Below are 16,064 nucleotides of genomic sequence, written 5' to 3'. Positions count from 1 at the left end.
GTTTTCAACTCCCCGTACATCTGGCCCAAGAATTTATACAAAGTATTTGTAAATTTCCGTATCGCAAATGCAATGGGCGATATCTTTTGGCGGGCGATAAATTCAGTCTAGGGTAGCTGGGTATTCCTGTGTCTTTGAGAATACTGCTTAAAGCACCTACAATTATACCAAGATAAGTCTACAACGATTTTGATGTAATGTTTTTTTTGTGTAATTGAGTAATTGATTTGAGTCAAACGGTCCTCGCTAGAGATACGGGCGGCAGTTTGCTCTTTGTTATTATTACAAACTTTTATTTTACTTTCACCTGACCGTTGTCTGTCTGTGTGTAATCAAATCTTGCAAGTTAAATTTGATCCACTTCCCGGTTTTCGATTGAGCTGAAATTTTGCATGCATGTATAAATGGGATGACAATGCAATATTATGGTACCATCGAGCTGATCTGATGATGGAGAAAGGAGGTGGCCATAGGAACTCTGTGATGAAACAACGCAGCCTAATTGTGTTAAGGGTTTTTAGAATTATCCCGATGAGTAATTAGTTGTCTGTCGTAAGAAAAGTACAGTCAGCAATAAAAGCTAGTACCAAAAATTAAATTTTTGCCAAAAACTTATTTTTTCAGTAAGAGCTGTATTGGTAGTGGATTGCGGTGTCTGTTTAGTGGTTTTGAACAGGTAGCACACGGAGTGCAAGTGTTATTGTGAACGTCAAACTTTTAGGAAATTATGACGGGACAGAGCGGGGCGGGGGGCGCGGGCCAGTCCAAGCAATACAAGTGGGTGTAACCGTTGTGATTTAAATAATTTAAACTATGTCTCACGAAAGTTTCATTTTGAGTTGTGCTTTGTTATGCGAAAGGCTAAGGTGTGGAACTCACTTCATGCTAATCTCTTCCTAGCCTACTATTATATGATTCTTTTCAAATCGAGTGTGAATAGACATCTCTTAGGTAAGCATGCTCCATCTTAAGGTGGCCACTGACGAGCCTTCCAACAGTCCAAATAGCGTGGCTGCAATCCAAAATCGTTCCGTGAATTTCAAAAACGTAGGTATAATGTTTAATATTAGGATGCTGTCCATATGGATGAATCCATTGTAACGGCATCCATTTGTATGGCTCGTCAGTGGCCTGCTTTAGACCACGTCGGCACTTACCATCAGGTGATGTTGTGGTTATTTTTTTTTATCTTATAAAAAAAGCATCACGACTGTATCGCCACTTTTCTGCAATTGCATCGCTAGGGTACTATGGATAGATAATTTATTAAAGGACACGGTCATGTCACCATTGCAGTAAACGCAGCAGTGACGTCACTAATCTAGACATGTGTGCAACTAAATGCGCTATCCATTACTGGCGGAGCGGGTTCCTGAATCGCTCACAATAAATCTCTTATGACGGGTGTTACTATCAACTCTCGAACAGTGAGTCAAAACAATGACTAATGCTAGACCGGGCCGGGCCCGGGCCGATGCGTCCGACACGCCATTTTCTATGACAGCTGAACGGTGATCTCTTGGTGCTTTCCATATCGAAGCGTCGGAAGCTCCGGCCCGGCCGCGGTCCGGTCTAGCGTGAGTCATTCCTTGTCTAGATTTCAAGAGCAACCCACAAGAGTAACCCTTTGAACACTTCTGAAATACTTAGCTTCTGAATGGGGTTGGCAACTGTCAAAGGTTTGCATAGATGGCGCCATCATAGCTTGCCCCTTTTTCTATGAGATTTGGCTTAAAGGGCTGGCATCCAGGGTATTAAAAAAACAAAAATTTGACATAATTCTAGGGATTGACGGGGCAAGCTATGATGGCGCCATCTGCTAAAAACTTCCACCGACCAACGCCATTCTGATCACTACTGGGAATCCTACTTTTAAGATGGCCGATCGGTGATCATCAGCTTTTTATAGAAAATGAGGCCCCGACCCAGACCTTTAGCGTTTCTTGTGATAAAAGAGTGAATTGCAAAAAAAAATCTACGCAACTAAGCGCAGGTAAGAAGCTGTGACTAGTCTTAACTTAATTGATTCATTTGTGTTACTAAAATTAACTATGTAAATTGTATTGTCTTGTATTTATTGTACCTACTTAATTCGTACACATACTCGTCTAAGTCTATTGCATACACTAACACAATAGACATGACTTAACTGTGATAACACAATGGAATCATTAACTTTAGACTAATTACAGGTCACAGACAAAACATCCTCCAGACTGCGCATAGTCGCGCTACCCCCTCTGCCACGCATACGGTAATTTTACTCCATGTTCGAGTCGAAAGTGTCGTTGTGTGACGTCCGTGTCTTTGAATGGACCAATCACGGCACGGGACTTCGCTCACCTCGTCCCGCGCACCCCCGCATTTCTGGCATCATCGGTTGCATGGAATAACTGCTCTAAACTCGGTCTAGAGGATTCCTAGTCTACTATGTACAATTTTTTGCAATTCACTCAAAAGATTGATGATCGTGATCCCGTTGACATTAATACGAGAATTCATAGTAGCACAGTTAAATGTTACAAACGGAAGACATTTAGGATTACTATCTAGGTAGTCTAGGTACGTTCCGGGTCCTAGTTTCTGTGACACACATTGCACTAAATTAATGTGTCTCCGCGTACACGGAATCAGGTGCCATAGACTAGGAATCCTCCCGACCGAGTTTAGAGCAATTATTTCATGAAACCGATGATGCCAAAAATACGGGGGTGCACGGGACGAGGTGAGCGAAGTCCCGTGCCGTGATTGGTCCGTTCAAAGACACGGACATCACACAAAGACACTTTCGACTCGAACATGGAGTAAATTTGCCGTATGCGTGGCAGAGGGGGTAGCGCGACTATGCTCAGTCTAGAGGATGTTTTGTCTGTGTTAGGTGCTCAAGATTTAAAATGACATTAAGTAGGGAACTTGTGTACAAAGAATACAAATTTGGTTCTTTGCTGGATATTTATTATTTTTAAGACTACCTGCTTCACATTGTGTTTTTTATTGTTCTTATGTTGTAATATAGGTATTTTTTTTTCTAAATTTAAGGATTTGGTTTAAGGATCGACAGAAAATCAGATACGTTGCACTATGTGCTCCGTGCTGAATGGTATCCTCTTTGAGACAACAAGTTACTATGTCATATAAGTAGATATTTAATATCTGTTAATCCCAAGCTTTTTGTGTTAAATAAATTAGTTTTCATTTCATTTCATTTCATAGTTAAGTGTAAGAAATAAAATTATAGTATAATACCCAACTAACATTTGGCGCTAAATTTAAGGGCTAGAAGAGATTTATATAAGCGCCTATTTACTCTTTAGGTGTTGTTAGTGCTCTAAAAATAGTAGTTATAGCCGGCTATAACCCCGTTTTAACCCCGGATTGGGCACAAATTTTATCACCATAAGATTTATAACAGTGCTACAGTAGGGTTAGCGGATAAAAAAAGAGACATAAGAGCGGTATAGTGGAGCTACAATAGTGTTAATTAATTCTTTAGGAGCTAGATGGGTTGCATATAGGTGACTACAAAGTGTTGTAGTAGAAGAGCGCTAAAGTAGTGTTGTAATAGCGTTGATTAAGTACTTAGGATTTAAAAGGGTGCCAAATAAGCGAATACAAACTATTTGAGTAGTAGTGTAGGGCCATATAGATGATACTTTCAGCTTTAGATGGTATATTAGGATATAAAGTCAATATTTGCAACACTCAAGAAGGTAATTGCACATTTTTTCCTTAGCACTATCTGCTTTGTTTGCAGATGTTTCCATTTTGTATTATTATTCGTAAACTTGCTCTGTGACAGCTTGAAGTGAAATGTAATGGCGGATAATTAAGAGCAAATAGTTATTTTAGTTCACTGATGCAGGAGTTATCTGCGGATTTATGATGGCGAAATTAATTACACTGTCAAAAACTATATGTATTACTAACAAAATTTTAATGGGCCTCTGATCCTTTGCATATTTATCTGAATATAATATTTTTTTATTTGTGGTCCACCGTATTTAATTATCGGAAAATTACTCAATATACGTGAAGTCCGGTTTTAAATATAACAATACTAACATTAAGTCAATATTGAGTAAAAGTATCGATTTTTATGAAGTATTTACGTTCTAATTAATAGTTTTTGTTTTGCTTATTGATTCATCGGTCATCTTTACATGGCGCTATAGACTTAGGTTCTAAGTAAAACTCTAATAACAGTATAAGATGTACTAAGGTATTGAATAACGCTCGTCTGCGACTACATGATCGATAACGGTGACTCATAACTTCTCTTTTCGACTGTAAGTGATACAAGAGAGTTAAGTAGCGATTATGATACACGGAGCTATAAAAGACTTTTTATCGCCTGTTTAGAACCTTAAGTGAAAATTGCAGCTACTTATTACTCATATAGATATTAAGGTGGTAGAATTCACTTTGAGCTATAACACTTAGCGGCTTAAGATGCATTATAGCGGCCAAAACGGCTACTGTGGATCTTAAAGTTATACATGGACCTCTTAAAGACCTTGATGTCACCAGAGCCTGTAAGCTTAGAATATGTGTAGCTATTCTACAGCCGTTCTATGTCTTAAGGTGATAAAATAAGTGCTAAGTGTCGCTTAATTGTTTGTTGGGTAACTACGTCATTACCTCCATAAACTCCACTTCAATTTTAATACTTTAATCTTCTTACCCATAAAAAATCCATTGAAATGAAATGACCCGAAGAATTATCTCTATCCTCTAGCCGCCCAGAGACCTATAAAAAGGTATCCTGTTACATTCTAATTTGAACTTTGTGTTGACAAAATAAAATTTCATTTTGCTTGGTAAGGTTTGACTTATGGCCTAGAGGCTATAATAACAGGGAAATCGTCTTCACTCATCACTGTCCCGACAATTGGGGGAAAACGAGTAAAATTTAAAGTAAAAATACAAAATGAACCGTATCTTGAATGGCACAAAGTAGGAAATACAACAGACGGTTTGTATCTCTTTGAGAGACCATTGTTTTTAAAGGACCCTTGAGTATTTAATGAAAGATTTAAGGTTTCAAGTAGACATTTGTTGCAGGCGATATTGCCTATATTGTAAATATTTTAATTTTGATATAGATACGAGGAATTTAATTAAGAAATTTGAGAGTTGTTTCTATAATATGCCGAAGTGTTTGAGTTTTATTAATATTTTGATTTTAAAAATAATAATTTAGAGTAATACTACATATTTTCTGGTACAGTAATCTATGCTATCTAGACATAAAACATCAATAATTAGATAGTTTGTTGGTTTTATGAACCCGTATCTAAGTACTTATTATTTAATTGTATTTTAATGCCTTTCATTATGTAGCAGTTATTGCGAATTTTCATATTAAAACGAATAAAGATCACTGCACCTAAATTTAGTCAATAAATCTCTTTTTTTAAATCGTTTAATTCATTTAGGCAATAAATATAAAAAAATACGAATACAGCATATACCGTCTCCGCACTGTCGTATAACCAAAAAATTTCCCTCTTCGCTTTACATCCACTGACTCAAGAATGACTCGCTCCGCTCTGGATTCAATTAACCGCCACCGTAAATACATCATTTCGCTCGAGCTCACAAAGAGCGTTATCAGCGGCGGGAGCAGTGGCCATCAATGAAATCCCTCGGAAGAATATAATGACGCAGTGATCTCGGGTTGTGTTGGACAGATAATGACGTCCAGGGCTTGGAACAAGTCATGGGTGAAAACTGACGTTGCCACTCTCTCGCAGTTGTAAATTCATAGTACGTAAGTGTGACAGGGAGGCAACACGTCGAACGTGGTTCGTGGTCCTCTGAGTGGACGCCCGAGCGGCGCCCACAAGCGTCCATGTTTTATATTTTATTTTATGATTCTCTTCTGCCTTGTCGTATCCTCATGACTAAGGGACGTATCAACTGTGGATACTATTCATCAGTGCTCTCCAAACCGCTATATCTAAGTGCCGGGCCCACGCGGGGCCGGAGCCTCCGGTTGTTTTCTATGGAAAGCACCACGTGATCACGGATCAGCCGTCATAGAAAATGATATGTGGCACGCCCCAGCCCGGGCTCGGCCCGGTCTAGCGTGAGGCATCCTTAAATCAACTTTGCTCAGGTGTCGGGATGGTAGGTACTACATTTTGAGCTGTACCCTATCATTGGCCACATCATCTGTTGATACGGCGCTTGTGTGTATAAACCCCATCCCCATCCCATAAGGGATTCCGCATCGCCGTTGATGGCTATAAAGTCCTATAACAGCGCGGTATTTCTTGCCACATCTATCGCACACAAAACACGAGTCTGCAGGAGGTGGTAGAGCACGACGAAGACTTCCGCTTAAGGTTCCCCAGCCAATCATCATCATGCTTTGAAGTTCTTTAGAGCCACCCCACATTTAGCGTTTTTCGAGCGTCGTCGTCTACAACTCTATGGCCGCTGCTCGACGCAACGTCGACGCAACTGCGCAGCGACGTCATTTCCCATAGCGCTGACCAGACGCCGACGCTCGAAAGACGCTAAATGTGGGGTGGCCCAAAACTGTCCATGTTACGCTTACAGGAGTCCTGAAACCGTAGAGTTGGGCGTCCAACACGAGAATCCCAATACGAGAATGTTTCTAAAAAACCAACGGGTTGCATTCCTGGGAGTGCCGGCAGAAGTGAAAACTGAATAACATTGTAACAGTTTTTCGATCAGGTCACGTGTTCGTCTTACGAAGCGTCTTACATCTTACGCTCTCGCGAGTTTAACATATTTTTTCCCCATCACTAAAAGTGCACAGCGCCGCTAAAGAAGTTTTCACTTCAAAAAATATTCACTACAAAATATTCGTCTGTCTGCACATTGGACCACCGTCAGCTCCCAGCCGCTCCATTTACTCGCAAACCGTGGATAATATAATTCGCTGATTATATCTTTTTCTTGTTTTGTCAACACTACACTGCTTCCACGGTTCAGTGAAATGGCGGACTCAATTCGAGACCCTCATTTCATGTAATCTTCTTTCGGGATTCCCACATTTTGTTTTATGGTATTTGGTCACCACTCAAAGAGGTCTTGAGGACTGGTAATTTTATGAAACATATAAGATTATTACCTATTTTCGTCCTCTTCAGTTTATTATTCAGTTTTTATTTAGGATCTTTAAAATTAGAATACATGCATATCTAAAATAGTAAATAGAATCAGGCGTTATTTTGCGGAAATCCATATTAATTAAAACCAAAATATTACTTTGCTAATAAGCATAACATTTAAGAAAATGATGAAAGCTTGGCTGTGTGAGAAATGTTTCTACAGTGTGGGCGAGTTCCTTAATAGATAACTTAATATTTGCATGGAATTAGGCTAGTTTAATTAAATTTGTATGCTAGTTTGTAGGCACAATGTGGAGATCCTATACACTTACATATTGTAAATAGTTTTAAGACCTTTTTGTAAACCCACTATTGACAAATAAATGATCATTCATTCATTCATTCACTCAAAGATAACGTGCTAGTCAATCAGTGCTATACTTACTTGCGAATTTTTTACATGCAATTAATGTCCCCACCCTCCCATCGCAAAAATAAATACACAAATAAATAGAACAAACCACCACCAAAAGAATAATACTCGACACGTATTTCGCCTCTCTACGAGGCATCCTCAGGAGTTGTTGACGGTCTGACGCCCGGCAACGGCACCCCACACCCGCCCGCGAATCCGCGCACGGCGGCCCGGGAACGGGACTGAGGATACCTCGTAGAGAGGCGAATTACGCGGATTAGCAATATAATAATTTGTTTTTAATTAACATGCATAACTACATGCGTCCTGGAGTTGCCTACAAGTCAAGAGGTCACTTGACTATATCTTTTATTGAAACGGTCAGAAAAAAAGATAATAAACCTTGTTTTATTGCTGAAGAAAAATATAATTTGCTTATAAAATTCATCAAAGTTGATTAGTTACACCTGCAAATTCAAAATGTATGTTACACATGCTTAGACTTATACTACTCTTTGGTCAATTCACCCACTCAAATTATAGATATTTTTAAGGTGCGTCCACACTGCAGTTAACTTCTGTGTTGCACAGTGTGACTACAGTGTTGCTACAATGTTAACATTAAGTAAGTTACTTTGCTTTATGTTATGTTACCGTGTAACACAGTGTTGCTTTACAAAAGAAAGAAAGAAAGAAAGAAAATACATTTATTCACGTCATCATAGTTACAAAACAAGTTAAATTAAAACAAGATATAGGTCAGATGGACCTTAAAAAGTCAGGGCACTTAGCTGTAAATTTCGTAAGTTTCAATTATTACCGCAAAAAACATACATAATAGAAATAGAAATACTTTATTTTGTGTAAAACATAAAACTTAACCTATAATACATCTTATTCTAATATATTCTAACACCAAAATGGATGCCACCCAGCATATGCCGATGACTAAGATACTTAGTCATGGCGCTGGTTTTCAGGGCAACCAGGAAACACAATAAAAATTAAAACAATAAAACAGGATAAAACCAATCTAACATGTGGGAGAAAGTGAGTTTAAACTATTAATAGACAAAATATAAGTAATCTGTGCTTAATACTTATTAGATAATATGTATTGACCGTCAGTACCTTCATAAATCTGCAATAATTTCGTTAAAGCAGTATCCCGGAACATAATTTGCTCCCGGTCCATGTTTCTTGGGCGTAATCCTAAATTTCCCGCCCGTCGTTTTTACGAGCCCTCGAAGTAAGGATAGTTTACTTGCGTCAGTTGGTGTACAATGCAATATATTAATTATAGCGGGTGTGGCCTGTAATATGAGCAAAAAATTAAATTGTAGGCTAGTACTCATACTGACCAACATTTGTTCAGCAAGTTTTAAAAATAACTTGTGGTTATTTTTAACGGCACTGCAGTGAAGGCTGGCTCGGCTGCCAATTCGGCCGAGCTTCTCAAGCGGCGCAAGTATGCAACCATAAATAGTGGTTGCATATTTGAGCCGTTTGGGGTTGAGACTATGGGGCCTTGGGGGGAAAGCGCCCACAGAGTTTTCAACGAATGTAGCCGCAGGTTAGTCGAGTTGACGCGTGACCAGAGGGCTGGGTCATATCTAGCGCAGCGGATCAGCATTGCCATACAACGTGGCAATGCTGCCAGCCTTCTGGGCACGCTGCCAATAGACGGCGATTTGGGACAAATTTTCTATTTATAGTTTATAGTTTATTTTTAAGCTTAGTTTTTAATTTTAGTTTGTATTTTCTATTTTAAGGCTTTTTATTGTTTAATAATTCTTTTTTATTCTAAATGAAATAATCAGTGGATTTGGTGGCTAGTTGTGTCGTAGTACTTGTGGTTTGATTTAAATACATTTTAAAGTTTATTCTAAGACGCAATGTATTGCGAACTTTGTAATGTTTAAGGCGTGACAAGCAACGTCAATCACAATGATATGGCGTGGCGATGGCGTCCATTGAAGATAATATTTATTTTGTGTATGAAAAATATCCCTATTTTAAATACTTCATCATTTTTAAAAGTTGTTGAACAAAAGTGTCACCGTTTGAGGAGTACAATCTATGTTTTAATTATTTGCTCGTGGTACAGGCCACACCCGGTACCTATATATTCTAGTATTTTATTTGTGTATTCTATGTTATCTATTTTTTATCAGATTTATTAGTTGTTCAGGTTGTTTTCCATTGTTCGAATAAATTCCTCTGTGTTCTCCTTGCACCATTTTTACATGTCTCTGTTTGGCCCAATAGTTGACTGGTAGAGAATGCCAGTAGGCATTAAGTCCGCCGTTTGTACATTATTTTTATGCTTTTGCAATAAAGTTAAAATAAATAAATGCAAGTACCTATGAATTAAAAAGTACTTAAGGTTTTTACGCAGACGATCTTAACTCCCAGACCGAGCACATAAGACAATCAAGGCACAATTCTTATACGAGTACTCGTATATACTTGATCAAGCAAATGCTGTCAGTAGAAAAAAACGTGAAATTCAAATTTTATATGAGACTAACTTTTCGCGCCTACATTTTTTAAATTTGCCGCCCATTTCTACTGACAAGATTTGCTTGACCATCTATAGGTGCGCGCACGCTTATTTCATTTGCGCCCATAGTTACGGGCCCGTTTCTCAAAAGCTTGTAACTTGTAATACAAGCAGATGTCACTTTTTGACAGCTTTCGTTAGAAAGGGACTTCCAATTGTATTACAACTATTACAAGTTACAAGCTTTAAAAAAGCTTGTGTTTTTTTATATTTTATAATTAATCCAGTACGCAGTGTAATCACATTTAAGGGAGCTACCTAAGGTCCAATTTTTATAGCCAGAGAAAAATAGTCTTTACGGCTACTGCGGCCTTTGAATTATTGACCCAATGGTCTGGCCTGCGATGAAAAAGTACTTCGATAATAAACACATAAAATGTTATGTGCTTATTAAAGTCGGATGTTTCTTTTTATTGTGAACTTGAGTTTTATAAATTAAAAATTAGGTACTCAAAGACTTTTAGGTAAGACCGCCTGTTGTTTACCTGTGCTTGTATTTCTGTTTTCTTTTGTATTGTCTTCTTTTATTGAGGTGTGCGATAAAGAGTATTTGTATTGTATTGTAAGTATACCTCATTATGACTGTATATACTAGCCGTAACATTTAATGTGACGTTCGGATTCCGACCGCAGCTGCACTACTGCCACAGTATTCTGCGCGACATTTACTGCCGACTGCATTAGCCGCAAATATCAAAAATCCGGACAGCAACATACATTTGCGGCAGTATTGTCGTACTGCAGTCGACTGCAGGAATATTGCAACGCGACATTGCTGTAGGAAACGTCAAATTTCATAAATATTTCTCAATAAACTGACGTTTTGACATTTCCTGCAGTAATGCAGTTCACTGTAGAAGTGCTACCGGTGCTAGCAATGCTATAACGAGACTAAATAAATAATATAATTGATAAAAGACTTGTAAAAATAGCATGTCAGAGTCACTGAAACATTTGCTACAATCTTTCGTACAGATAAGCGTAAAAATATGGGTTCATATAACTTCTCAAAAATATGTCCCATAGTTCACTGCATTAACCATTCATTCATTCATTGATTTTTATTTAAGTGAAGAAAAAACATACAACAGATACAATATTAAAACTAAAGTTAAAACTAGAAAAAAATAAAAATACAAACTATAAAATATACTTTTACAGCTACGTTATTCATTCATTGTCATTGTCATATTTCCATTTGCTGACATCAGAGCTATCGGACATATTTTAAGTATGATGTTTGCACCCATATTTTACACTAGACTGTACAATAAATATAACAAAATACAGTCAGACATCTCATGCGAGCTCCAATAAGATACTAACAGGCCAATTCGTACGTAGACTGATATCAGAATGATGATATTTAAATCATGTTATTTATCTACCGTGCCTCTCGCCGCGCCAAAGCAAGTACGAGCGAAATGCACGATAACTAAATAACACGATTCAAATATCGTTCCGATGTCAGTGTACGTTCGAATTGACCTGAAAGCAAGATATCTCATGCGCGCTCCGATGGGACACCAAGTCTAACGGCCTGATTCGAAATTTAAGATAGGTACGTCAAAAATTTTCTTTTACGACATGGATCAGATCTTTACTTTTGTTTTTGATTGAAGAAACGTCACTTTTGCTAATGACATACGGCCCGATTAGAACTTTAAGATACGTCAATTAATAGATTTAGAAACGATATGGATTAGATGTGTCAGTGTCAAAAGTGATGTTTTTGTTTGAAGAAACGTCACACTTGACACTGACATATCTTATCCATATCGTTTCTAGATCTATTAATTGACGTATCTTAGAGTTCGAATCGGGCACAATGACAAATTTGACAAGTTAGATCTTAAACATATCGTTATCGTATCTTGGGTGATGTCTGAAAGATATCTAATAGATATCTATTTCTAAATCCGAATCGGGTCCATATCCGATCCATATCGTATCTTTCGCAAATTTTTGAAGTATCTAAAGTTCGAATCAGGCCGTAAGCCAAGGATTATTGCAAAATCAATCCGAAAAGGTCCAACGAATAACTAGTTTCAGTTTTGTTTCATTTCCCTCGAGATTTGAATTCTCTGAATCCCTTTTGGAGTTTTCGTGATCGTTCAGTTTTTGCAGCGTTAGGGGTAGGGTTAAAGTGGTTTTGTACAAATCTGAATAACATGTTGAAAATTTTCCATCAGACCGATAAGTCCGTTAAGTAGTAACTATGGTACCCTCATCCTCAGTTAGTTGACAATTTATGTATCTTATTGCAAAAATCTTACTTACCTTTAAACGAGCAATACTTGTTTATTTATATATTTTGGGGATCTCGGACACGGGTCAAACGATTTCGATGAAATTTGCTATAACGGGGTTTTCGGGGGTGAAAAATCGATCTCTGGGAAAACGCGCATTTTTTAGTTTTTATATGATTTCCGAGCAAATCTCTGTCTCCCAGATATTTTAATAATATTATAAAGTCCACTGATACGGTTTAGTTAAGTGAGGTAACTGGGTACGGGAGGGATAACTTAGATAATGTTTTTTACAGCTAGTATGAACTAATCTATGGGCCCGATTCGGATTTTGAAATAGACATCTATTATACATCACCAAGATACGATAACGATATGTAAGATCTAACCTGTCAAATTTGACATTTGCGCGATTCTGGAGATACCTACTCTTGAAGGATTTCCACAGGATATGACTTGGAGATCTAATTCACATCTAATAGATATATCTTATTACTCTATCTAACGTAAAAGTGACATTAGTTGGGGTGTAGGAGGGGGTAGGCACGCTCAGGTTTGCGACGCTGGGCTACAGGTCTGCTCACTCAAGTCCTTCATACACGTCCCCGTCGACCCTGGATCTGCCGCCGCGGACCAGGGTTGAACCCACCCGGGGTTCACTGCTGGGTGGGTCGTACACCCTGGAAATGCTAGTGGTCTTAACGAGCGTCGCACTATTTACCAACAACCTCGGGCCACTAGCAGCTAAGTATGAGGGCCATACCTGGTGTGACAGTCCCACCCGCCAGGTAATCCTTTTCCCCTACCTTATCTCCCGTCTTAACATCCTGTGATCCAAATAGTCATTTCCCGTCTTTACTCCTATATTTATCCCTCCTCTCTCTAACCCTCCGCCTCCCTATTTCTCCCTTTTGCTCCCCTTTCCTACTCCATTTCCTCTCCGCCAATCCAAGGTGTCATACGTACCGTGCCGATGGATGCGTGGCTGGTGGCGAGACCAGTCTCTAACGGCGTCTCTACGAAACCGGGGCGAATCGTAGTAGTATCTAGTCCTTCAGTCGGCAAGCGGGGCTCTGCCGTTCTGTGACCTATATTTCCCTTGCTACTCGTGGGACGTTCATGGAAAATATTAGCAACAACAATTTAGAAAGTTTTGACGCCATGTCCTCAGCTCTGGACTTGATCCAGGCTGAAGGTAGTATCGGAGCGAAGGAGGCTGCAGAAGCCTCTGGCACGCCCGAGGTTTGCTCTCAGGGAGGGGAGGGGGTAGCTGAGGTCGACAGAGACGACATCGTCTCTGGTGCGCCCGGTGACAGCTCCTCGACCAAAGAGCCGCGTGTTTTTAAACGCATGTCGGGTGCTGCGCGCAAGAGGTTCCGCAGGCTAATGGGCGACGGGGTAGCCAAAGAGCAGGCCCTGTCATTGGCCCGTAAGCCTTGGGTGGATATCGCTGTGGAGAAGCCGGCCAAAGAGAAAGGCCCTGTAAAAAGGGTCCGCTCTGAGGACGAATCTCCACAGGGATCAGCGAAAAAGGCCCCGAAACTCCGCGCTGAAACCTCAGGGGAGCCTCGTCAACCGAGCTTCAGGGAGGTAGCGGGGTTCTCACGAGTAGGGATCCGTAATTCGGACCCTATGAGTGAGGACCAGATGAAGTTGGTCCACCGTCACCTAAATCTCGCCATGGTCAGCCAATGGGCGAATGCGAAGGGCGGTGCACCACAGTTTCTGGGCTTCATTCACAAGACAGGCTGGATACTGGTGACCTGTGTCAACCAGGTTAGCAGGGACTGGCTTGTGAGTGAGGTCCCGAACCTAAAGCCGTGGCCGGAGGCGAATCTCTCCGTCATCCCGGAGGGTGAATTGCCCAAACCAGCCACGGCCATCACATTTATTCCAGAGTCCGAGGCGGCCTCAGTGGAGGAAGCCTTGGCGCTGATCAGGGTCCAGAACTTTGGCCTGAATACAGAGCTCTGGAAGGTTCTCGGGGAGAAGGCTGAGCAGGGTGGCAAGGTGGTCACCTTCGCTCTGGATGAGCCTTCCGCCGAAACCCTTAAGGCCAATCGTGGGGAGGTAGCGATTGGCTTTAAGAAGGTACTGTTCCGACTAAAAGGGGGGCCAAACGCTCCCCCAGCACAGCAGACGGAGCAGCAACCCCAGCCCCTCGCTGAATCTACTCCCGGGCCAAGTACCATGGTACCTAGTGGCCGAACTCCTAGACCCCAGGGCTCTCGTGGCCGTGGGGGCGGGCAACCGGCAGCTAGAGGCACAAGGGGCATGACGAGGGGCATGGTACCCGGTAGGGCCAGACCCATAACCTCGGTGACAGGAGGGCCTCAAAGGACTCCTGTTGCGAGAGGCAGGGGAGGGCCACAACGGGTCACTAAGAGGGCCAAATAAAATTCCCTGGCCCTACGGCACCCGCGAGGGTCCTGCAAGCAAACATCCACCATGCGGCAGCAGCCACGGCTATTGTTGAAAGCCGGCTTGCAGGACACGTCGACCTCGCACTACTTCAAGAACCTTGGGTGCGGAACTCAACCATACTAGGACTGAACTCGGTTGGTAAAGTTTTATACAATACTAACGGAATTAAGCCTAGGGCTTGCATTGCTTTTGGCAAGAACATTGACTTTTTACCTGTTCCAGAGTTATGCACAGACGACCTGGTAGCAGCGTATGTAAATTTCAAGGGATGGAGCGGGCAGAGAGTTATACTCTGTTCGGCATACCTCCCTGGAGATAGGAACGACCCCTCTGCGGAACTCACAGCCGTGGCCGACTATGCCCGCAAACACAACGCAGAAATACTGGTGGGATGTGATGCCAACGCCCACCACACCAACTGGGGGAGCACCGACATCAATGATAGGGGTGAGTTACTACATGACTTTCTTCTATGCAATAACTTCCAAATTCTAAACATAGGATGTTCACCCACCTTTGTCACTAGGGTTAGGAAGGAGGTTTTGGACTTGACTTTTGCATCTTCAAATCTAGCCAGGCATATTCAGAACTGGAGGGTAAGTGATGTAGAATCGTTGTCAGATCATAAACACATCTGTTTTAATATATCTTTTTCTCTCAGCGTTCAAACGGTCACCTTCAGGGATCCCCGGAGGACTGACTGGGAAGGCTACAGGAGCTGCCTAGAACGTAATCTGGAATCCGTAGGGAAGGTAATAAAAACGCGGGAGAGTTTAGAACTTGCGGTAGAGGTTGTCTCAAATGGCATTGTAAGTGCCTTTGAAGAAAACTGTGCTCCCAAGGTCAAAACTACCAAACGTGTGGTCCCATGGTGGAACTCCAACCTTAGGAGGCTCAGGGACAAAACACGCAAGTTATTCAATAGGGCTAAGAGGACAGGGGAGTGGGAGGTCTATCGGAAAGCCCTAAATGAATACAGTAAAGAGATTAGGAAAGCTAAGAGAGCGTCATGGAGGAGGTTCTGCGAGGAAATTGAAAATACGCCTCAAGGAGCGAGACTTCACAGGATACTCTCCAAAGCTAGAAGCAATCAGGTAGGCCTTCTCAGGAGGCATGATGGCTCCTTCACTGCTAGTGAGACGGAGACTTTGGAGCTCTTAGCTGAAACTCACTTCCCAGGGGCAGGACAGGCGCACGAGTCCCAGGTGTTCAGAGGCTTGCATAGGCCTCGCCCGGAGGACTGGAGGCAGGCTGCCCTCGTCATAAGGCCCGGGATAGTGAAGTGGGCTATAAACTCTTTCAAACCCTACAAGACGTGCGGCCTGGACGGA

General features: G+C 41.1%; 1 protein-coding gene across 1 annotated transcript; it reads left to right on the top strand.

Annotated features, from left to right (window-relative positions):
- The first annotated feature begins 13,229 nt into the window (after nt 1-13,229).
- LOC134675187 (uncharacterized) lies at nt 13,230-14,717 on the top strand. The gene has a single exon (XM_063533386.1). The coding sequence runs from the start codon at nt 13,429-13,431 to the stop codon at nt 14,704-14,706; it is 1,278 nt and encodes a 425-aa protein (XP_063389456.1). The 5' UTR covers nt 13,230-13,428; the 3' UTR covers nt 14,707-14,717.
- The last annotated feature ends 1,347 nt before the right edge of the window (nt 14,718-16,064 follow it).

This window comes from Cydia fagiglandana, chromosome 21 (assembly GCF_963556715.1).
Source record: "Cydia fagiglandana chromosome 21, ilCydFagi1.1, whole genome shotgun sequence".
Classification (NCBI taxonomy): domain Eukaryota; kingdom Metazoa; phylum Arthropoda; class Insecta; order Lepidoptera; family Tortricidae; genus Cydia; species Cydia fagiglandana.
The sequence above is the reverse complement of the archived record's forward strand: the minus strand, read 5'-3'. Positions and strand labels throughout refer to the sequence as shown.